The 23365-nt window shown below is 47.1% G+C and overlaps 1 protein-coding gene across 4 annotated transcripts in view; it reads left to right on the top strand.

Annotated features, from left to right (window-relative positions):
* Nucleotides 1-23365, top strand: part of CAMK2B (calcium/calmodulin dependent protein kinase II beta) — a 295350-nt gene that overhangs the window by 189028 nt on the left and 82957 nt on the right. For 3 of the 4 annotated variants that reach the window (XM_027851841.1, XM_027851833.1, XM_027851858.1), the window contains exons 4-5: nucleotides 8920-8974; nucleotides 16851-16916. In XM_027851841.1, coding sequence (XP_027707642.1) covers nucleotides 8920-8974; nucleotides 16851-16916 — 121 coding nt within the window. Of the gene's footprint in view, nucleotides 1-8919; nucleotides 8975-16850; nucleotides 16917-21367; nucleotides 21426-23365 lie in introns of those variants that run through there. The other variant, XM_027851850.1, reaches the window with a different exon arrangement.

The raw sequence follows: 23365 nt of genomic DNA, 5'->3' as shown, positions 1-23365 counted from the left end.
GACCATCTTTTTTTTTTTGCAATTGGGGTTAAGTGACTTGCCCGGGGTCACACAGCTAGTAAATGTCAAGTATTTGGTCTGAGTGCGGATTTGAACTCAGGTCTTCCTGACTTCAGGGCCAGTGCTCTATCTACTGCGCCACCTAGCTGCCCCAAAATCAATCAATGCTCACAAGGAGTTTACATAGATTTTTTTTTTTTTTTTTTTTTTTTTTGGCAATCAGGGTTAAGTGATTTGCCCAGGGTCACACAGCTAGTACGTGTCAAGTGTTTGGTCTGAGGCCAGATTTGAACTCAGGGCCTCCTGACTTCAGGACCAGTGCTCTATCCACTGTGCCATCTAGATGCCCCTACATCTGACCATCTTAATCCTATACTCAGTAACCAGTGGGTTCCTGTTTCCTCTAGGATAAAATCAAAACCTCTGTGTTTGATATGTAAAGCCTGTGACAGCCTGGGCCCTTCCTACCTTTCCAAGTTACTGCTCCCCTGCCCTTCCTTCCTTCCTTCCTTCCCTCTTTCCTTCCTTCATCTCTTCTTCCCTACCTCCTTCCCTTTTTCCTTCCTTCCTTCATCTCTTCCTCCTTCCCTCCTTCCTTCATCTCTTCCTCCCTCCCTCCTTCCTTCTTTCCTTTCTTCATCTCTTCCTCCCTCCCTCCTTTCCTTCCTTCATCTCTTCCTCTCTCCATCCTTCTTTCCTTTCTTCCTTCATTGATTCCTCCATTCCTCCTTTCCTCCTTCCCTCCTTCCCTCCCTCCCTTCCTTTCTTCCTCCCTTCCTTCCTTTCTTCCTTCCCTCCCTCCCTTCCTTCCTCCCTTCCTCCTTCCTTCCTTCCTTCCTTCCTTCCCTAAAGTCAGTCCAACTCCAAGAGAGGGAAAACAGTAAGGAGTCATAGCTCAGACATTTTAGGATCAAATCAGCTTTGTCACTGTTCCCCCCAAGTCCTTTTTGTATTTCTCTGTACTTGAGTTCCTACCTTGATAATCTACTCAGGCCCTCAATTCCTCCAAGACTCGGGCTCTATGTTAGGATCCCAGGCCCATAGAGCTCATATAGTTCAACCTTCTACGAGAGGAAATTGAGGCCCACATAGATGAAGTCATTTGTCCAAGGTCCCACAGGTAGTAATTAGCAGAGTCAGTTTCTGAGCCAAGGTCCTCTGATTCTAAGTTTAATACTTTATCCATTGTGCTAAAATGCCTCACTTTTGCCAGCCCTCCCGAGGGTGAGACTCCTCTCTCTTATTCCCAGACCTTGTGGCAGGGTCCCAACTTTGCAGCCAATCATAACTGCCTCCCTGCCTACTTGGACCTCTGCCCCTTTCTGGCTGTCAGATTCCCCTGAGGTTGACTCTCTTGGCCACCTATTGGGACCCCCACTTGCTGCCCACTGCTTGATATCCTTGACATTAGACTCTGGACTTCCTGATCCTTATGTTTGGGGCCTCTCCAGATTGGAGAGTCTGGCTGGACAACGTACAGTTGACCTCCCTGTCACCTGGACCCCAGTACTGACACATTAGGAAAGGGCTTAGCCAGTGTTCCACTAGGCCACCTGTGACCTGAGCTCTGTGCTTAGTTTCAGGCCACCAAAAGGCAAAGCAGATGTGCTTTCTCAAGCAAAGTTAAAATGCAGAGAGAAAGCTCCAGTTCCCCACTGCATCTGTTGGACAGAACCTAGGCTTTAGCTAAAACAGGAGCCTTTAGCTATTTCCTAGTAGGTCAGTGAGCTGCGTCCCTGGCATTGTTCCATCATCTATCACCACTCAAGAGGTGGGGCTAGTTGACCATGGACCTACTTTGATGCAGTTGATTTTGGAGGAGCCAGGCTTAATGATGGGCATTTGGGGGGTGTATTTTAGAAACAGTTCTTATTAAGGTATGATAATAGTGTTTCAAGACTTGCAAAGGACTTTGACCAATGTTACTCAGTTTGATCCTCACAACAACTCTGGGAAGTAGGTTTTATTATTATCCCCATTTTACAGATAAGGAAACTGAGATAGGTAAACCCAGAATCACATAGCTAGTAAGAGTCTGGGGCCATACTTGAACTTGAAACTTCTTGACTCCATATCCCATACTGTATCCACTGTGCCACCTAGCTGGTTTGGACTGCATGACCCCTGAGAATCCTTGAGATTCTGTGATTCTGGAATTTAGAGGATGCTTCTTTGTAAGCCAAGTATGGATCTCACACTGGAGGAGAATATAGGAAAATGAGAGGCTGTCAAATTGATTCCCCCCCCCCCAACGTCCATTACTCCATGCACATATTTGCAAAAAAGGGAGAATAAAAGAGAAAAAAACCCAAGCAGAGGAATTTCTATCTATCTTACTTCTTTGGTATATCAATTTCAAACAAAAGGATAGCTACCTATCTTTGACATGTTGGTTCTAGGACTTGGCACACATGGGGTGCTTGGTGAGTGTTAACGATACTAATGATAATCTCAGGATCCCCCTCCACCCCTACCTCCAGAACCCTTACCTAGCACCACGTATGGAATTCTTGGCTACTTTCTAGCGTCATCTGAGTAAAGGTGTCCAGAAGCCTGTGTTGGATTCACAGAGCATCTGCGCTGGGAGGCAGCTATGGGGGTGTCTCTGGGGGGAGGGGTGCTACTTGAGCAGATGGGCCACCAACCTGCTGGGCTCACAGCTATCTGGATTTATTAGGCAGTTCTAAATTAGAAAGGAATGGAGGAGGGGAGAAGTGGGGTTGGTGAGGGAGGGAGAATTAGCTTTTAACTCAAATGATCTTGCATGAGGGTCCAATAATGAGAGAGAATGTGTGTAGAGCTTTCTACTTGTGAATTAGAATGAAATGAGTGAGTGACTCCTTTCTGAATGGCTCCCATGATGTTTGGGGTTGGGCCACAAGCATGTCTGAAACAGACCAGGAGGAGAGGGCAGAGAAAGGGGCCTTGAAGACAGGAGGGATCCTTGGCTAATGAGGCTGGGAGCAAAGACGTAGGACGAGGGAGCAGAGGGGAGGGAGGCCTGCTGCGTTGTATGTCTGCGTCAACAGAGAGGCAGGAAGGCGCAATAAAAAGAGGTTTGGATTTGGAGTTGGAGGAGCTGGGTTCAGATCCTGCCATTGGTGCAGTGTTCCTTGCCCCTTTTATGACCTTGGCAAGTCAGTTGACCTCTCAATTAAGCCTCAGTTTTCTCATCTGTAAAATGAGGGGCTGGACTAGATGGTGTCTCAGTCTCAGCCTAAAATTGATGCTCCTACAATCTTAGGTCAAGATGATCTCCAGGGTCTCCCCCAGCTCTTCACGAGCCCAATTCTGACTGATCTGCGTGGTGATGGCAGTAGCTGATTATGACTTAACATCGTCCCCTCCCTGAGCATATGCCTTTTAATGGCAGTTTTCTGGAAACCATGTATGCCTTAAATTCAAATAAATTTAATTTAATTCAGTTGAACAAAAATGAATTTCTAATGATGTATTTCTAAGGAGCAAAACAGCCCAAAGAGGATTTTTTTTTGGAAAGGGGGAGGTTGGTCTTTCCAAATTCCGTGAAATCTAACCAAATAGACTAAAATGCAACCTCTGCTTATATAACTTCCAGAGTGAATAATGATAGCTACCATTAAGATGGCACCTGAAGACTTGCAGGATGCCTTACATATGTTATCTCATTTGATCCTCATAGTCCTCCCTGTGTGGCAGGTGTTATTATTATCCCCATTTTACAAATAAGCAAACTGAGGTTTAAATTAAATGAGATTAAGTGATTCGCCCAGGGTTACGCAGTCAGGAGTATCTGAGGCAAGATTTGAACCTAGGTGTTCTTGGTTCCTATTCCTGGACCATATTAACCTGCTTGAGGTCACGTAGGTAGTAACAAAGCTTGGATTCCTATACAGGCCTTCTGACTCCAAATCCAGCACTCTGACCAATGGACCATCCTTTCTCTCCTTTTTGGCCAACCCCCTTATTTTATAGAGGTAGCAGCTGAGGCCCAGGAAAGTCAAGCAACTTGCCCAAGGTCACACAGCTAATTAGTTTCAGACTTGGGACTAGAACTTGTCTCCCATGTCTTAGATGCAGTGTTTTCCCACCGTACAAAGCTGCCCCGCTGTAGCTGGGGCATCCCTCTTGGGGCCCCTGATCCCTACAGCATGATGGGTAAGGGGGCAGAGGACATTCAGCCCACATTCCTGCTCACTGGCCCAAGCAGATGCTTTCCCTGCTAAGCCGCATTATCTCAGGCCCACCCTGATGGAAGGAAAGGGTTGTGAGAAGGAGGACACCTCCCAGCCAGTCAGAAATTAGGACATGAATTGGAAGGCAGCAAGAAAAGGGGACAAAGCTCAAAGCGCAGCTTGCCCTTCGGTGCTTGGAATAAGTGGATATTCTGGAGGTCTGGGAGAGGAGTCACTCCTTCCCAGTAACCCTTGCACTACCAGCAGCAATATCCCAAGCAGCACAGCGATGTGGGGGCACCTGTTTGAGAACTGGATCCAGATCACAGCTTTGGAGCCAGAAAGGGACAAACTCAAGGTCATCTTATCCATCCATCTCCCTGTTTATAAATGGGGAAACTGAGGCCTATAAAAATAAAGTGACTTGTCTGAGGTCACATGGGTAGTAAGTGGCAGAAGCAGGCTTCCATTCCAGGTAGGGAGGATTTGATTTCAAGGTCCAGTGGAGATTGCATCCCCTACCTCCCCATCTTCCCTGGCTGGGTGGAACCATCTGGCTGAACTTTGTAGCCACCATGTAGATGGGATATTTTTGCTGTCTACCTGGCAGTGGCAGCTCTTGAAATACCATAGGTGGCAATATTTAGAAAGGAGAGCTCTTGCATGGTGAAGCTCATGGCATGGTGGCTAAATGGGATGGACTTGGAATCAGGCTTGGTAAAAACCAACCAACCAACAAGAGTGACCACAGAATAATAGAATCACATGTAACCCCTGATTGTGGACTTGAGAGGTAATTCCAAGGTCTTCTTCTGCAGCCCATGCCTGAACCAGAAACCCCTCTGCTTACTCTTCAGGCTTACCTGAAAGGTAAGAGGAAATGAGAGGAAATGCACCCTGCCTCAAGGCAACTCCTTCTACTTAAGATGGCCCTAATTGTCCAGAGTGATAATACCTATATCACCAACTTTACTGGGTTATTGGAAGGCTCAGATGAAATAATGTCTGTTAAGGTACTTTGCAAACCTTAAAGTGCCATATATTTATAAATATGAACTATTATTATTATTATTATTAATCAGGCAGTCAGCAAGCATTGGTTAAGTGCCTACTGTGTGCCAGGCAGACACTGCTCTGAGTTCTTGTGATACAAGTGCAAAACTGAAGCAGCTCCTTCCCCAAAGGAGATTATAGTCTGCTGGAGGATGCAACGTGTCATAGGTCCCTAAATGTAAAGCAAGGACCACTGCCTCCCTCTGTACCTCAGGTTGTCAGGTTACCTCGAATCTGTTCTGTGTACCTGTATGTATGGGTTGTTAGAGCTTGAGATCAGGCACCTTCCTTCCTAGACTCCACACTGTAGCTAACTCCAGATTGTGTGCCAGCTTCTTAGCACAAATGAAGCTAAGTAGATCACCTGGGGACTCTCTTCTTCATAGCAATATCTGGGTCCAGGACTCTGAGAAATAAATTATTGTCAAAAAAAAAGGCAGGGAACTAAATAGCGGTCCCTTGGAAGAGCATGGGGATGATTAGCTCAGGTGTCCTTCTCTACCTCTCAGGACCATTCTCTTTCCTTCTCTTCATGCTTGCATTCAAAGTGATCTCTTTCCAAACCCCTCATTTGACATTGGGGGAAAACCAGGAGCTGGCAGGGAATTGAGGAATCTTTGAGTTGGAAAGGATCAAAAAGGCCATTTGCTCTAACCTTCCTACACCTGGCAGAATTCCCTGCTGTAGCAACCTGGACAGATGGATGTCCAGCCTCTATTCTGTTATCTTCAGGGAAGGTGTGCTTGCTGCCTCTTGAGGCTGCCCAGACCATTACTGGACAGCTCTAGTTATTAGAAAGGTTTGCCCCTTATGCTGAGCCAGAATCTGCCTTCTTCTGACTTCAGGAGCACGAGCAGTTCAAGATAGCCCTTGGCTTTTAGCTCCCACCCTTTGGGAAGTGATGAGCCAGCTAGACGGGGTGCCACTTCAAAGGGGAGGGAAGAGACGGACTTGGGCGCCACTTACAGCACATTCCCAGAGTAGCCAGATATATTTGGTTACAAAGACTAAAGGCAAACAGTCTGCTTGACTAAACCCCAAACATTTCTCATCAAAAGAGGAGGAGGAGTGAGGGGGCTGGCTCACCTCAGGGCTGTGCTTATGATTTTACTCCATTCTCTTGCTACCCCCCACTATATCTCATATGGATGGTGGCTGGGCAAAAAAGTCTCCAGCTCACCAAATACTTCCAATTCCAGGTGACTCAGCTGAATGCCACGGTGAGCCTTGTGACCTCGGTACTCACTGTCTCTGGAGTTAAAGGATCTGGGCTCAGATTCCTCCTCTGAGGTTCACTCTCCCTGTAACCAAGGGCAGGTCACTCGCCCTCCCTGGGCCTCAGCTTCCTCTAAAATATGGGATTGGACTAGATGACCTCTGAGGCCCCGTCCAGCTCTGGATGTGATCCTACAATCTTCTGCCACGTCTAGCTTGTTGGGAATCCCCTAAGGGAACCCAAGTATTCCTTTATATCCATAGCCGGTCAGCTTTGGCCCTCTAGGATAGTGGGGGAGATAGGGAACAGTGTTGAAAGGTCAACTGTCATCCTTAAGCACTAGAGCTGGAAGAAGTCTTAGAGGTCATCTTAATCGGTCACCTTATTTTATAGATGAGGAAACTGATGCCTGGTGGGGCTGAAGGAGCTGATCTGAGGTCACACAGCTGATTAGTGACAGGACCAGTTTTAGAATCCAGGTGTCCTATTTGTCCAGTGTTCTTTCCATGGTCCAATGCTGCTCAGAAGGAAAGCAAATGGCGGTAACTGAAGAGAGAAGGAAAACCAAAAGGTGGGAGGGTGAGGAAAAGTATTCCCGTCAATGCTTTGCTCCAAGAGCCATCTCTTACATGAGTCCTTCCTGATTCCCAATTGTCAGGACTCTCTGCCCTTTCCCCACCAAAAATTATTTTGCGTTTACTTTGTGTATCTAACATATAAGATCTGACACTTAAGGTAGCCTGTGTTCAGTATGATCTGGGATCTGGCCTGCCTTGTCTCTGGGGAGATCACTCTTTCTACTTTTGTGGGGAGCAAAAGGAGGCCTGTGTCTGACCCCTCAGACCTTCACTCTGCCATTTCCAAGAGAGTTATTGGGCTAGAAAGATATCTATGCACTACATGATGGATATTTGTAGTCTAGAGGTGTGATGCTGTTTGTGGGGTTCAGGATAAAAGACACTTTCCCTGGTTACCCCCAAAGGGAAGGGTAACAGTGAGCTTACTCTTGGCCAGCTTAGCTCCTTGCCACAAACACTTATTATGAAAAAGAAAATTGTGCATATCAAGCAAACTTGTTTATTGAAGCAAGTCATAAACAATTATACAAATTAGATTAGATGATAGAACACATAAGAGTCAGTGGTTCTTCCACTCAGGAACAAGATAAAATCTGAACCCACACAAGGAGAGAAAAATCTCACCCAAAAACCTCACATGCTTGGTAGCTCTGAGAAGGGCTTCCATTTGCCATTCAAAGTCCATGCCTTCCCTCTCTCCCTGTCTTTCTCAGACTGGACCCCTTTCTCCTCTGAAGTCTTCAGAACCAAATAGGATTCACATCTCTCTCATGTCACCTGTATTGTTGATTCAGGCTCAGAGGTCCCTCCACCATCAAGAGTCACATCTCTGTACACATGCATTGTATAACAGGATTGTCCTTCAGGGAATTGCCTGAGCCCACCCCTAGGAGTATGACACATATATTTTGTATTTCCTTATCAGTGTACAAATTGTTCCAACCTTATCCTAGCCCTCCCTGCCCCCTTGTGCCTCTCACAAAGTATGTGCATAGTAATTGCTGGTTCAGTTGAATTGAATGGTAGGTGAAAGGAAGGTGGCTATGGGAGTGTGGATAAAAATTCAGGGACATTTGCCTGTGACTACTGGGAATCCATTCATTTTGAGTGACAGTTCAATGTTCTTTATGAAAAGTACCTAAAAATATGACACCTTCTAATAGGTAGACTTCCATGTCATAAGTTGGCCATTGGTGGAGTTTATTTGTGGTTTTGTATAGAGGAACTGAGGCTTAGCCTTTTTCTGGACTGGACTCCTCCACTGACCCTCACTCTTTTACTGTCCTTGTGTCTCCCAATGGTCCCTCTCACAGGAACCTAGAGATCTTACAAGGAAAAGGGGATCTCCCATATTCATAGTTTTAGAGCTGGAAAGGACTCCAGAGGCCATATGTAGTAGTGGTAGCCTGCTACAGTGGAAATATTTGGAGTCACAGGAGCTGAGTTTGAATCATGACTCTATAACTTATTAGCTGTGTGACCTTGGACAAATTGCCAGACCTTTCTTGGCCTCAGTTTCCTCATTTGTAAAATAAAGGGGTTATACTACATGACCTCTAAGATCCGGCTCTGAATCTATCCTGGAATTGGTCCAACCCCCTTACTTTACAGATAAGGAAACTGAGTCCCAGAAAGGCTAACTGCCTGGTCTTTTATGGAATGACAAATAAGTAGCAGAAGCAGGAGCTGAGCCCCAGCCCTCCAACCCTGAATCAGGCCATGTGGCTGTCTTATCATTGCATCACATGGTGGCTATTCTTCAGAAGGCCCTGTTGCCCTTTGGCTCTCACCTGCTTTGGGATTCAGGTCTTCTCCGTCAGTGGCTGTACCTCCTTGGCAGGCCAGCTGGCTCCAGCACTGAGCGTCTTGGGTGATGGATTGCTCGCCCTCATGTGCCCTATATCTTTTGTTTTCACAGTTCGTCTCCATGACAGCATCTCGGAGGAAGGCTTCCACTATCTCGTGTTTGATCTGTAAGTATGGGAGAAAGCTGTTTGAAGCTGGGGGTGGGAAGGGTTGGAGGGGGTGGTCCCGAGGGTGCTAGATCTGAACTCTCTGGTGACCCGCAGCTCACATGCAGTTACTCCTCCCTCATTTCAGCTCCTTCCCTTGCTGCATAATGAGCTTCCACAGAAGAGGCAAGTCAGGGCTCTATCAGGCAGATATAGGATGTGATGGTGATTCCTCCTTCTGGGGACTTGTTTTATACCTTTCCTATATTTTTGGTTGGGTTTTCCCGCCTGGTGGGCAGGAAGGCACCCCTGGCCTCTTCATTCACCATCCTCCCACCTTCTCCCCACCCCCAGTGCTCATCCTCCTGTTTCTTTCTTACTGCCCATCTCTTTCTCTCGCTTTCCTTTTCTCCCTGTCTCCTTCCCCTCCTCTTTCCCTGCCCCTGAGGACCAGCCCTAATCCTAACCCTGACCACTTCCCCCCAGCCTCCAAACCATGTTCCTTTCCCAGTTGCATTAAGGTTACAAAAAAAAAAACCGAAAACCATTCAGGAGTTTGAAAGAGAAAACTCTTTAAAAAATCTGTTCTTTTGCCTTCCCTTTTGTGGTGTGGAATATGGAGTGCCAGTAACCTCTGGCCTTATCCTGGACTGGTTGCTGGCTAGCCTGCTCCTCAGAGGAAAAGGTCAGCAGAATCTTATTCTCTAGGGCCCAACTAGTTCCTGGCCAAGAAATGAGTGAGAAGAGTAGCCAGAAACAAAGGCCTAGTGATGCCCTCCTGAGGGAATTTCTCCTTTTCCCCTTGATCATATATTTAGAGCTGAAAGGGCAATCTGAGGCCGTGTAGTCCAACTTCCTCATTTTACAGATGAGAAAAGTAAGACCCAGAGAAGTTAGGTCACTTGCCCACTGCCACACAGTTAGGAAGTGGGAAACCTCGGATCGAAACCCTTGACTCCCAATCCAGCCCCTCTCCCGTGACACCAGGTGCCTGTCTTGATCCTGGCTTATGCTTGTGGGGGTCCTGTGCCTTCCAGGGGGACGTCTGTGTGTGCAGGTGTGCATATGGGGGCTCTACCACAGAGAACAACTTGTTTGCTCCAGCCCGAATGAGCATCTGGGGGCTGGTGAGGAGGCACTCAGCTGCCTCTCACTTCCTGCCAGATATAGAAGCCGGGTGATCTTATCTCCCCCTGCTCCCTGACAGCGCCTGTTAAGCAGCAGGCTATGTTTAGCTGTTCCGTGTGAGTCAGTGCCGCGCTGAGACCCTGGAGCGGGAGCCATGTAGACCTTGGCATGTCCCTGCACAGCCCTGGAAGGAAGGAAACCTCCAGGCCATTGGTCCAGGAGGCAGTGGCTGGCTCCCTGCATCCTGTTGCTATAGTTTCACTGGACTCCTCTTTCTTCCCCACCCCCACACATTCAGCTGGTTGTGAATTGAAAAAAAGCTGCTAGAGAGCCTAACATTAGCTCTTTATTTCTAAAAATGCTTGTTGCCCAAGGCAATGGGAAGTTGTAGGTATTAGGAGTTCACATTAATGTGGGCCAGGGCTACATGGACCCAGCCTTGCATCTTTGGGCTCCTCGGGACAAAAGAAACAGAAATTGCTACCAGAATCGACCTTATCTCAATCTTAATGTACCTTTTTTGGAGTAGGTAGTACCTAAGGGGTAGAGTGTGTGTGTGTGTGTGTGTGTGTGTGTGTGTGTGTGTGAGAGAGAGAGAGAGACAGACAGACAGACATCTATGCCACTCCTAAGACCCTGGTTATTTGGAGGCATCAGGAAGGGGATAAGGGACCTTAGAAATCATCTAGTTGCAACCCATCATGTTACAGATAAGGAAACCGAGTCCTGGTGAGAATAAGTGATTTGCCCAAGATTACAAAAAGGGAGTAAGTGGAAGAGCAAGGATTTAAACTTAGGTCCAGTGTTTGCCTTCATTGCTGCCTGAGAGCCTGGTTATTAAGGGGTTCAAGGTGCGATTACTGGGTCACCCTTCTGAAGGTGGTTCTGGACTCAGACAAAGAAACCTCCAGACGATGCCCAGACCTGTGACCGCTTTGTCTCCTTTGGTCCCCAGTTCCCCTGGAGCAGCTGGCCTCTCTGGCCAGGGTCTGGTGCTCGCTTGTTCTCCTCCCAGTTCTTGCAGAGATGCCGTATCTGGTGCACAGTTCCTCAAAGGAGAGAGGTGGCCTAAAAGTTGAGGAGGGAGAAATGTCCTGGGAGTTTGGGTTTGCAAACAAATGGCTGCAGATATTTTTGGTGCAGAGAAGATGGGGGATGATGGTGGGTGGGGGCAAGGAGGAACGGGGACTGTTGCTGCAGAAGGGCTCGTTCTCTGAGATGACAGAGCAGAGCACAGTGAGGGGGCTGTGGGTGGGAGGGAGCCTCTGACAGGCCTGGATGGAGGGGGGAGGAGAAAAGGAGGGGGCCTGATGGGATGGGCATGCAAAACACAATGCAAGGGGAACTGTCTCCTTAGTGCTCTAACATCACTGAAATCATGACCCCAAATGACCTTATTGCCCCAGTTCCATTGGACCCCAAAGAAACTCTTAAAGGGATACCTCCCAGACATTTCAGCATATTTCTAGGAGACTGTGAAATTGAAGGATAGGGTGAGGAATTCAATGATGATGAGGGAGTTGTTAGTTACGGAGGCAGGAGGGGGGGGGGTCAGTGTCAGGGGATGTGAAGGGCCAATGACAGTTATAAAAAACAAACAAACAAACAAACAAACAAACAAACAAACAACGGTGTCCCTTCCATCCCCACATCTAAACTGGGTTGGCTCTGCTTCCAAGAGGCCCTTGAGAGGAGGCTTGAGTCTGAAACAGAGCCTTCTCAGGGGTTTATATTATTCAGGGGGGCAGAAGGACGGGGTCTGGTTTGGTTATGACACCCCTCTAATGACTTCAAATGTCCAGGGAAAGTCAGAATCAACCTGCTGCCCTGGGGTTCTTAGTGTCTGGGCTAGGCCTAAAATATTCCACACCAGCACCAAGGACACATCAGAATAGCAGGGCTCTGTCAGGTCAAGAGATAAACCATGGGGATGGGAAGAGGTCAGAAGATGTAGGCCATGACCCTCATCATTAGTGCACGGGATCCTTTGGAAAGTAACATGTAGTACTGACCTTCTCGGACCAACCCTGAGTCCTGTGGGAAGGAGAAGGCAGATAAAGAATAGCAGGAACTCTCAGAACTCCCCTATCAGCTTGAGAAGCTTGCAGCAAGGGCTGATGGGTGGTGGTGTCCCATCATGTCCCTCCTCACCCAAGGACAGGACTTTGATTTTTAATGTATCCCTAAATCCTTCACTTACGTCTAAGTAGGGAGATGGGCCGGTCAATGGGCTAAATAAGGGTATATTCCAGTGGGCTATTCCTCCTCTCCCCAGTGAAATCACAGAATCAGAATTTTAGAGTTGGAGGGGATCTCAGCCTTACTTTGAAAAGTTACAGCATAGGTGATAAGACATCTTCAGCTTCAGGATGCTCAGTAATGGAGTGGAGTGGGAGAGTTGGAGGCACTAAGGGAAGCAGAAAGGATTGCCCCCTTCCCCTTGCCCAAGGAGGGTAACTCTACTATTTCCATGTAGGCTTCCAGCTAGAAAAAAATGTAGTACTGTGGAAAAAGCACCAAATTTGTAGTCAGCAGAGCTGGGTTCAAATCCTGGCTCTCTGCTGTGTGACCTTGGGAAAATCACTTTTCCTTCTCTGGGTCTCAGTGTCCTCATCTACAAAATGGGGGGGGGGTTGGACTAAGTGACCTCTAAGGTTCCTTTCAGCTTCACAAAGTAGTCCATGCCATATATGACAACTCAGATTGTTAGGAATTTTTTCCTGATGTAAGCCTAAATTTGCCTTTTTGTACCTTCCACCTTGGAACCAATGGGCAGAAGCTGCAGAAAATAGACTTGTCTAGTTCAGGTCTGCAGAGAGATTTCTTCTAGCTCCCTTGGGCATTGTCCGAAGAGGACACTAGTGGTGGGGCTGCAGCTCTGGAGTGCAGAGATCATTCCTTCCCCTCAGTGTTCCCCTTTTCACCAGACCCCACTGGGACGCCTTATGGAGAGGGGCCAGCTGAGTCTTGCTTCATGTACTGCTGCTACAAGCCTGGCTTCCTCCAAGGCAGCTCAGGAGTCATTGGAGGCTACAAGGCATTTGGAAGTGGCCAGATGCTGCCCCACAGGAGGCTGGCATCTATCTCCCTGCCATCCTTCCTATCCCGTCCCTAGAGTTATCATGGCATCAACAGAAGCCATAGCTTGAGGTCCAAGCATTCAATACCAAAACACAGAAAAGTCTCTCAACAATTCTCATTCTTCCCAGGTATTTACATCCCTAACCTGAGGTTCTACCTGGAAAGAGGACTGAGTTGTAGGGGCAGGGGTGGGGGGGGGGTTGAGCTACTGCGTGAATGTCCTGAATCTGCCATCTGGAATTAGGTCTCTTCCCAAGGCTGGGACTGGAAGGGCTCCTGACTTCCCCTCAGCAAACAGCCTGAGGGAGCTGAGGGACCAGGGGAATGGGTCTCTGTAGGTGGGGAGGGGGGTGTTTCTGAGCAAGCCTTCCCTGGTGAGCCATCCTGCCTCATTTTGGAAAATGTGCTCATCAGAGAAAATAGTAGGGGAAGGATAGAGAAGGAAAGAGAGAGGGGAAATGAGCAAGGCAAAGCCAGTTTGCTGAAAAAATGACTATACAAAAATACAGTTTGATCGATTTTAGAGCATGAGACTGTGTATGAAATCAGGGTCTCACATGTAAAGATGCAATGTCCAGAGGTTACAGGCATAGGAGCACAAAGCTTGAGCACACCTGCTCTTAATATCCCAGGGTTTATCCTACTAAAGGAGCTCTTTCAGTTGTGGGTGATGGGGAAAAATCCTACTCTGCCATACAGAGCTTTTATGCCATAAGACCTTATCCCCAGTACCCCCTCCCTGTAGCCACAAAGGTATTCCATATGGTACTCCAAGAGCTCTGCCCTCACTCCCTAATCTAGAGTAACCAGATACTGAATAAGTGAGTATAGGTAGGTAATATTGGGCTGCTAGCCTCTGAGGACTCCCTGATGCAATAAAACCTGCTCCTGTTGAGCTGGGGAATGATACTCTTTGTGCCAGTCCTGACCTGTTTTCTGACTCCCCATTCCATTCTGCATCCCTCTTGACCTAAGAAAGCCAGAAGCAATGGGGAGAAGCTGTTGGAAGGAAGACTTGGGCTTACTATAATGAATATGATCCTAGGGTCACGGAATTGCAGGATTTTAGATTTGGAAGGCTTGTCAGGCCAGCTACCCACCCTTACCGGACTAAACAAGGATCTGACCCAGCTGGCCAGTTCCAGTTGGGCATCTCAGCTCCTTCCCTCTCCTCTCCTCCCCTTTCCTCCCCCTTCCCCTCCCCTTACCTGAGGGTGTTCTGCTCAAAGGAAGGTAAATTTTGATGACTGAAAGCTACCTAGTTAGCTTGGGGTTTACTGGTTAGATTTCTTTCTCAAAGACCAAGCCTGAAACCCATTTCACTCTGGATCTTATGGATTGGACAAACAATAGGTTTCTGCCTAAGCACCACTTAATGGTTATTTTTTGGGTCCTCCAGGCTTAGAGTGAATGTAAATAGTAATTCTTTTGTCCAGCAACCCTGAAGGTCTTCCCCTCCCGTTTGATTTTTTTTTTAAATTAAAGGGGCCATCCCTTGACTCATGCCTTAAAGAGGCCTATTCACTGAATGGGTGTTGCCTCACTCAAAGTGAGAACCTGAAAAGACCTTAGCTTAAAAGGGCCAAGGTCTCCCACTACATCCTGGGCCATTTCCAGTCATCCTGATCTATATCTGGCTATTGGACCCTAATGACTCTGGAGGAGAAAGTGAGGTTGGTGACTGCACAGCCCTCCCTCACTCAGATCAAAGTCAATTTCAAGTCCTTGTCATTATCTTTCTGATGTCATGACCTCTTCAAGAAAGAAGAAGGAACCACACAAACAAGGATCCCTACTAAACATACCAGTCTCTGCTTGAACACCTCTGATAAGGGGAGATCCTATGAGTTAGAGTGGACTGAAAATGGAATGGACTGTGGTGGTACAGGTGCTGAGTGTCCTATTGCTGGGGCATGGGGGAGAGTTGTGCTTCAGTAGTGGTTAGATTAGGTGGCATTCTGTCAAGCCTGTGACTCTGGGATTTACTCGGTAGAGTACTGCCGTCATTTAGGGGATCCTGTTCGGGGCTCGCCTCTCATCTGCTTCCCAGCAGTCTCTCTGGACAGTTGTTTCCTCCTCTGGACTGATAGGCTTTTTGAAATGATCACTGCTAAATTGGCCATCAGTGCAGGCAACGATGTAGACCCTTCTGAAGCACAAGAAAGAAAGCCAGATGTGGCCCCGGAGCCCAAGGGGAGAGAAGCATATGGACAGGCAGTTGTGTAAAGGCTATGCTCACTTGTTGTTGACATTCAGGATTTTTACCCAGCTCTGCTATTGAGGGCGCTACCTGTCCCCCTGAAAGGGCATAACTGAAGTGTGTTGGGAAGGATGGGCAGAGGTCTCTGGCTCTGTGCCTTCTGGCCACACACTTTAGCTGCAGGCTATGGAGTGGGCCTCTTCTCCTTTCCCCCTTATGGCTCCGGATCTGGAAGTCATGAAGACCTGAGCAGTCCAAGCCACACTTTTGGATTCTGACTTTTTGATCCTGCTTCTGAGCCTCAGGGGGAATTATCAGGATTATCAGGACTTTTCTTCAGGGGTTCTGACTCTATTATTGGCCTAGGCCTAGAGAATCAGAGAATCACCAAGTTGGAAAGACCAGAGACCCTAGGGTATGAGAAGGGGCACCAGGCTCGTAGTCAGGGACAGCTGGGGTAAAATCCTGCCTTTTATACTTACTAGCTGTGAGACCATGGAAAAGTCACCCACGTTTTTGAGTCTTGGTTCTCTCATCAGCAGAATGAAACCATGATATCTGGAGGACCTCCCTCACAAGGTAGTTATGCGGTTCAAATGAGAAAATGCAGTTTGCAGACTGTGTAAATATCAGATTTTATCTCTTCTGAGCCTTACCTGCTAATTATAAATCACACTAACATAGACTTGGAGGTTCACAATACATACTTTTAGATACACCATCTCATTTGAGCCTCACAGCAACTTTGGGAAGTGGGTGTTCCTATTATTTTTTCCACTTTATTGTTTCGTAGGTTGAGGCCCATGGGGGTTAAGTGACTTGCCTAGGGTCACATAGCTACTAAGTATCTGAGGTGGGATTTGAACTCAACTCTTCCTGATTCGATGTTCAATGCTTTGATTCACCATTCCGTGCTGCCCTCGAGCATCCAAGATAAGGGGTCCTCCTACATCCACTCAAACGCCTCCAATGCCAAAGAACTTGGTACCCTGGCAAGGTAGCCAGTCTACTTTTGAACAGTTATAATTGTTTTGAAGTTCTTCCTTTTAATGAGCAGAAATTCAGCTCTTCATAAATCCGGATCCTAGATTTTGGCCATGTAGACCTTCTACAAGATGACTTCTCTGATTCTGTGGTTTCTCTCTTGTCCCAAATGACCTTGTATCTATTTTGTTTCTGTTTTGTTTTTCTGTATGTGTGCATAGTGTCTCCCTTGGTAGAATGCCAACTCCTGGAAGGCAGAGTCTGTTGCATGTCTGTCTTTGTATCCTAGCAGAGTACCTGCCACTGAGTAGGCACTCTGTTGATCCTTTATGTGGACGGACTAGATGATTGATTAGGGTTGGATGGACCTTTGAATGCATCTGGTCCTAGCCTTTCATTAGCTTTGCTCATTGCTCCTGTTCTTCTTGAAGCACAGCAAGTCCAACCTTTGGTCCCTGTGAGCCTAATTAATGTTTCTTCCACCTGTTTTGCCTTCTCTTCCAGGGTCACTGGTGGAGAGCTTTTTGAAGACATTGTGGCAAGAGAGTACTACAGTGAAGCCGACGCCAGGTGAGTCTGGAGCCCCTTACCTTCCCACTCTTCCTTCTGCCCACCCTTCCTCCCTCCCTACTCTCCTCCCCACCTTTCTTTCTGTTTCCTCAATCCCATACTGGCTATACCTGTGCAACATTAACCCATTCATAACCTGGGCAGAGGGGCTGGGTCACAGGAAGCCTTGATTCACAGCCAAAGCTACCAGCATGGCTGCTACTGCTAGGCTCAGAGCCAAGGCCCCCCCCCCCCATCCCCAGCTGTGATTCTGGAAACCCACCTGGCATTTATAGGCAACTCCACCCACCCCCAATATATACAAGCGCATGCCTGGTCCTGGTTGAGACTCTTAGAAAAGGACCTGATCAGTGTTTGCTGATGAGAGTAGAGACCAGGGCTGTCAGGAGCAGAGCTTCTATCTATCTCATCCCACCAAGACTGACCTGTTGGATCCAGGATTGGGAGGGGCCTTCACTGTAGCCTGGCCTTGTGTAACAAGAAGGTCCAAGGCCCTGTTTGATTTCTTTTGTCACTGGATTGTTTTCAATTGGTATCTCAGCCTCGCACCTGAGGCTGAACTACTCAACAGCAGATGAAATGTAGATGGTAACAAGAGCAGGAACATCTGCCTGACTCAGACACAGGAAAAGAAACCAAGGAAAAAGACTGGCCAAGAGATAGAAACAGGGTCCAGCTTTGAATCCTGGCTCTGCTAACATTTATATAGCAGTTACTATATGCCAGGCACTCTGCTAAGCACTTTTACAATTATTGTCCCATTTGAACCTCACAAAAATCCTAGGAGGTAGCTGCTATTATTATCCCCATTTTACAGATGAAGAAACAGGGTTTAAATGACTTGCCTAGAGTCACACAGCTAGTAAGTGCCTAAGGCCAGGTTGGTACTCAGGTCTTCCTGACTCCAGGCTTGGAGGCTCTAGCTGCTGTGCCACCTAGGTACTTTACTAGCTATTTAACTTTTAGCAAGTCATTTCTCCTCTCTGGGCTTCAGTTTCCCCTTTTGTAAAATGAGGGGGATAAATCAGATGACTTCTAAGGCCCTCTTTAGGTCATAAATTCTCTAAGTCTATGAATCTTGGAGAAGTTGTAGTGGCTGAGTGTGGTATTTCCTAAGGGAAGTTTCTTGGGGGTAAATATCCACCTTGTAGCTCCAGTGGGATAGCAGCAGAAAGGATTGGGCTGATGCCCAGGAGTTATAACTCCAATATTCCCAAGTATGTTTGCAGGCTAAGGCCATTTCGAGACTAGGGCTCCAAGATTGATCTTCTTAATAAAGGGTCCCTGGTCCCAGAACAAGCTACTCATGGATTTGTAGATGGAATAAAGTGCTGATGATGGCGAGAGTACAGTGTGGGCAGTGAACCTTGGGGCAGAATGACGAGCCTCATCCCCAAGGGCACCTCCAGGACTCTGCCTTCATCCCCTGCTCTCACTCCTACCCTGGGACAGAGAGCATGCTAACAATACTATATGGGATACACTCCCAGGTAAACAGAGAAAGCTGTAGTTCTCTTCTCTATTCACTGCAAGAACCAGGTTTTTGGGGTGGGAAACCCTGGGCAAGAATAAGATTCTCCAGTCACAGTGCTAATAAATGACTGTTTCTTAATACTTAATGTCCCCAACCCAATGCCATTTTAGGAAGAGGCAACATGGAAGTAAGAGAGAGGTGTAGATACCATAGTCTCAGCCTGCAGGAGTGAGGTGGGTGGTGGGGTTGGGGGGTAGCTGACCCTTCTTTTCTCTTTCTCCCAATATTCTGGACCTTAGTTAACTTCTTTGTAAAATCAGGGGGTTATACTAGAAGCCTTCTGGGGTCCCTACCAGCTCTGAACTACTGATCCTAGGACCCTTCCATCATTACCAAGCATCCTTCTCTTAGCTGTTGTAATCACTAAATTCAACTCAATTCAACAATTTATTATTAAATGCTTACTATGTACCACATAACAGGCAGCATGGTGAAGTAGATAGAGGGCTAACCCCAGTGTCAGAGGAGAACTTGGGTTCAAGTTATGCCTCTGATACCTACTGGCTACATAACCTTGGGAAAGTTACTTAACCATTCAGTGTTCAAGAAAACTTTTTAAGACTATATAGCTCTCTACAGTTTCTAATTGTCTTTGGTACAGAGAATTTCTTCACTTTAAGTTCCTGGTGAGATCATAGAACTGGAGTGAAAAAGGAAAAAGAAAAGAAAAGAAAAAGAAAAAAGTGCCAAGCACTGGGTATAGTCACATACTATGAGAGGTCTGTTTTCCCATAGATTTGGAAATTCTTTGTGATAATGGAGATCATAATCTATCCAAGCCTGATCATCCTGCTGCACCATAAAACGAAGGTGCCAGGGATGCAGACAGAAGTTAACAGTGCTTGCCCTCAAGGAGCTTACATTTAGTCCCATGGAGACAGTAGATGCTGATGTTTTTCCATGGAGGGTCATTTTAATTTGACAGTATGGATGCCCCAGGCAGAGATTGACCCTTTCCCAAAGGAGGAAGAGTGGAATTTCTTTTTAATGAGCAAAGCAATAAAGCGAAACTTTGCAACTCCATCCCCTTCTTTATTTGGGGGGGGCAGGAATCAGGAGGTGCTCAGAAGGGAGCTGAGCTTATTGGTGTTTGCCTCTACAGAGAAGGTCCAGTTGGCATAAACACCAATCCTCTGTGTTCATGATGTTAAATTGTAGGAACTAGAGGACAAGGTAGACTTGGAAGACATGACTGAGCAGGCCTGAAGGGCATGACTTAGAAGTCATCCCTGATCTCTGGGGATGCCCTGAGCTGGTTGGTTAGGGGAGTCTGTAGGTCTGGAGTGTGAGGCACTAGCCAAGGGCCCAGGTTGTGTTTAATTCTGGACAATGAATAAATGCTGTAATCATCCTTAGGCAGGTAGCTAGGTGGCATGTACTAGGCACATGGAGATTCAAAGATGAAATAAAAAATAATCCTTTCCCTCAAGCATTGGGCATGGTGGTGGTAGTCATTCATTCAGTCAACAAGCATTTTCTAAGCACTTACTATGTACAGTGGGATATAACAGGTAAACAGGTAAGAATTACATAAATAATTTGACTAGGAAGGCTCCAGCACTATCTTTCATGTTAGATCTTTAGTGTTGTCAGTTTTCTCTGTGAGGTGCCCAACCAGGTCCTCAGTCTCTCTATAATAGTAGTAGTAGCAGTAGTAGCAGCAGCAGCTAACATTTATCTAGGGCTTAATATGTGCCAGGCACTTTGCTAAGCATTTTACAATTATTATCTCATTTGATCCTTGCAACAATCTTGGGAGATATGATGATGATGATGTTTATCATCTCTATTTTACTGTTGAGGAAACTGAGGCAAATAGAGGTTTAAGTGACTTGCCCAGGGTTACCAAGCTAGTAAGTGTCTGAGGAGGGTTTTGAACTCATGTCTTCCTGACTTCAAACCCAGGGTTCTACCCACTGTGACAACTCTATGAAAAATGGGGATAACAAGACGTATCTTGCCTACCCTCCCATAGGGTTTTTGTGAAGGAGTGAGCTCCTCAAAAGTCATCCAGGGCCTATTTGCACATATTCTGTGCTGGGTGCTGGGCAGAGCCTCATTGTATGGTGTGCCAGGCTCAGCATTGAGCAACTTAAGAAGGTTGCCAGTGCCATAACCTTGAAGCAAAACACTTCTGGCTGGTGCTTGGAAGGCCTCTGTCCTTAGAGCCTTGAGACCAAGCATCCAGGTGGAAGAAGGACAGTCCCTTCAACCCCCTAACCAAGGGCTATGCACGGTGCCTGGCACATAGTAGGCACTTAATGAATGTTTCTTGATTGATTGGCTTGGCTCACCTTGTTGGCCCAGAGCTCACCTGCCCATCCTTGTTGGGTCCCAAATGCACTTTTGGTCCTGAGTTCCTTTCCTCCCCTACTGTCTCTCTAAGCCTGTGTCCTCCCCCTCCCCCTAGTCACCAGAGAGTCCCATCTCACCCCTACCCCTCACCATTAACAGCCATCTGCACACACCTTGTGATAACACCTGTGGTCTCTAAGCTTTCAAAACATTGTTTCTCTCCTTTTCTCGTTCCCCCATATCCACCCTCCCTCCCTCCCTGCCCCCTCCCCATCTGTCTCTCTGTCTTCTCACACTTTCCCTTCACCCCCTTCTCCCTTTAATCCATTCTTTGGCTTCCTGGACTTGTTCCCTCTCTCATGTGTTGTTTGGATACCTTCCGTTCATCTCCTATTGCCCATTGCTCCTCTTTGGTTCTCCTTCTTCCTCTTCTTCCTTCCTGTGTGGGGACTGCCCTTCCTCCTTGTCTGCCCCCTGGGGGCATCCTCTCTTCCCCTCTCTCCTTCTGCTCCCCTCTTCCTTCCCTTCCCCATCTCCTTCTTCTTTCTCCTTGTCCTCCTCCCCTGCCTGCCTCTCCCCCTCCCCACATCCCTATTTTGTTTTGCAGTCACTGTATCCATCAGATATTAGAAAGCGTAACATACATTCACCACTATGCCATTGTACACAGGGACCTGAAGGTCAGTATACCCTCTTACCCCTCTCACACCCTTGGGTGGGGAGTGCTTTCGCTATCACCACCAGAGCTGAGCCTGTCCAGGATGGAAATGCCACCTGGGGCTGCTGTCAGAGGGAGTGGGGGGTTGGGCCAGAGGCGTTGGTGGGTGTTGTTGGAGCCAGGCATGCACGTGCTAGGAGTCAAGGCTTGGGTCAGGCGAGCCCCCACCCTCTGGTGCACATGGCTGGCTCCCCTTGTTCATGCTTCTCTTGAGGGTGGCCAAGGACCATTAGGAATATATCAGACCAGGTGCCTTCTTAGTCCCTTAAGATTAACATTTTCCCCCTTCAGAAAAGTGACGAAAAGAAAACAGCACCACTAGCCAATCTTTATCCATTCTCTCTCCACTTTTCCTCCTTCTCTCTTTTTTTACGTCTGTTTCTCTTTCTGGTTCTCTCCTTTTTTTTATATGTCTTTTTGATCTGGAGACAACTCCATCCCACATGGTTCAAATCTGACCTTTTATGCTTACTTCTCATATGACTTTTTTGAAAATGCATTGACTGGATTAACTGACCTCTGAGGTTTCTTCCAGCTATGGATCTGTGATCCGATATATATAAATATATGTATGTATATATGTATATATATATATAAAACACCAGGGACCTCTAAATGACTGAGTCTTCTTGCCTAGGGAGCCAAGAGCTGACTGCCATGTGGGATGATGGGTCACCAGGGAGTATGAGGCCTGAGAAGGTATCGCCACACCTAGGGAGCAATGAGGGGGGAAATCCGTCTTGAAACTCAAAGCCCCCCCAAGCCTACTTTCTCCTCTTAGTCTTTTGCCCATCCCAGAACTCCTTGGGATCCTTTGGTGCTGATTCTACCTGTTCTAAGTGAAGGCTTAACTTTTGAGATAAGCTTAGCAAGGAAAAAAAAACTCCTTTTTCTGGTTTCAGAGAAATCTTTTCACACTGCAGAGTCTAGGGATCTTCTGTGTGGTGCAGCACAAAGAAAGAGTGATGGATCTGGAATCGGAGAGTCTGGGATTGAACCCCAGATCTGCAATTGACACTTTTTTGACTTTGAACAAGACACTTAAGTTCTCTGGGCCTCAGTTTCCTGATCTGTAAAATAAAAGGTTTAGAGTATACAGCCTCTCAGGTCTCTGAGGACTCTGAATCTGTGAACCTATTAGCCTATGAGCAACACAGTTTTGGGAGGGGGTAGATGGCCCTTGGCAGGGTCCAGTGCCATGATTCTGCTTCCTGTGGGAACAGGCTTCCTCCTAAGGGGGCCAGAAATCCTAAGTATTTTAGTCTTTGGCCTGGGCCGGCTGAAGCCCAATGTGGACTGCTGTGTGGAGCCAAGGCAGAAGGGAGAGGGGCAGAAGAGGGGCAGGCCTGGGAGATGAGCACCAGAAGTTGGACAGTTGGGTTATCAGTTGATTCATGTCTTTGTTGATCATTCCAGGGTTGAGATTCATAGAAATGGGGCAGGGAATGGGACTAGAAATGGTAGAGTAGGGGTTGGAGTTCTTCTGTTTGGGGGTTCCATCTTAGAGTCTTAGGGCAGGGTGCTAGCCACTGTTACTCTTTTTAGATACAACCAGTGACACTGAAACTCCTTCAGTTGCTGTGCCAGCCCTAGGCAAACAGTAGAGGACACTCAGGGAAGTTGGCTTTTGGAGGCCCTGGGTTGGTATATCCATTGGGTAGCATGCTTAGGGCCTCAGGTATCTACATAAATGTACACACAATATAGGTAACTTTACATTTTAATAGAAGTAAGCAAACAGAGCTGCAAATATTACTGACATCTTGGTGGGAAGGGGCTCATGTCTAGGATATTCAATTTAACAAGCATTAACTGAACACCTACTGCATGCAAGACACGCACTAAGAGCTGGGGATGCAAAAGCAGAAAAAAAGTTCCTGTCCTCAAGGAGATTATATTTTA

Source organism: Vombatus ursinus, unplaced genomic scaffold (genome assembly GCF_900497805.2).
Source record: "Vombatus ursinus unplaced genomic scaffold, bare-nosed wombat genome assembly UNPS02000580.1, whole genome shotgun sequence".
NCBI lineage: Eukaryota > Metazoa > Chordata > Mammalia > Diprotodontia > Vombatidae > Vombatus > Vombatus ursinus.
This window is presented reverse-complemented; position numbering and strand designations above follow the sequence as displayed.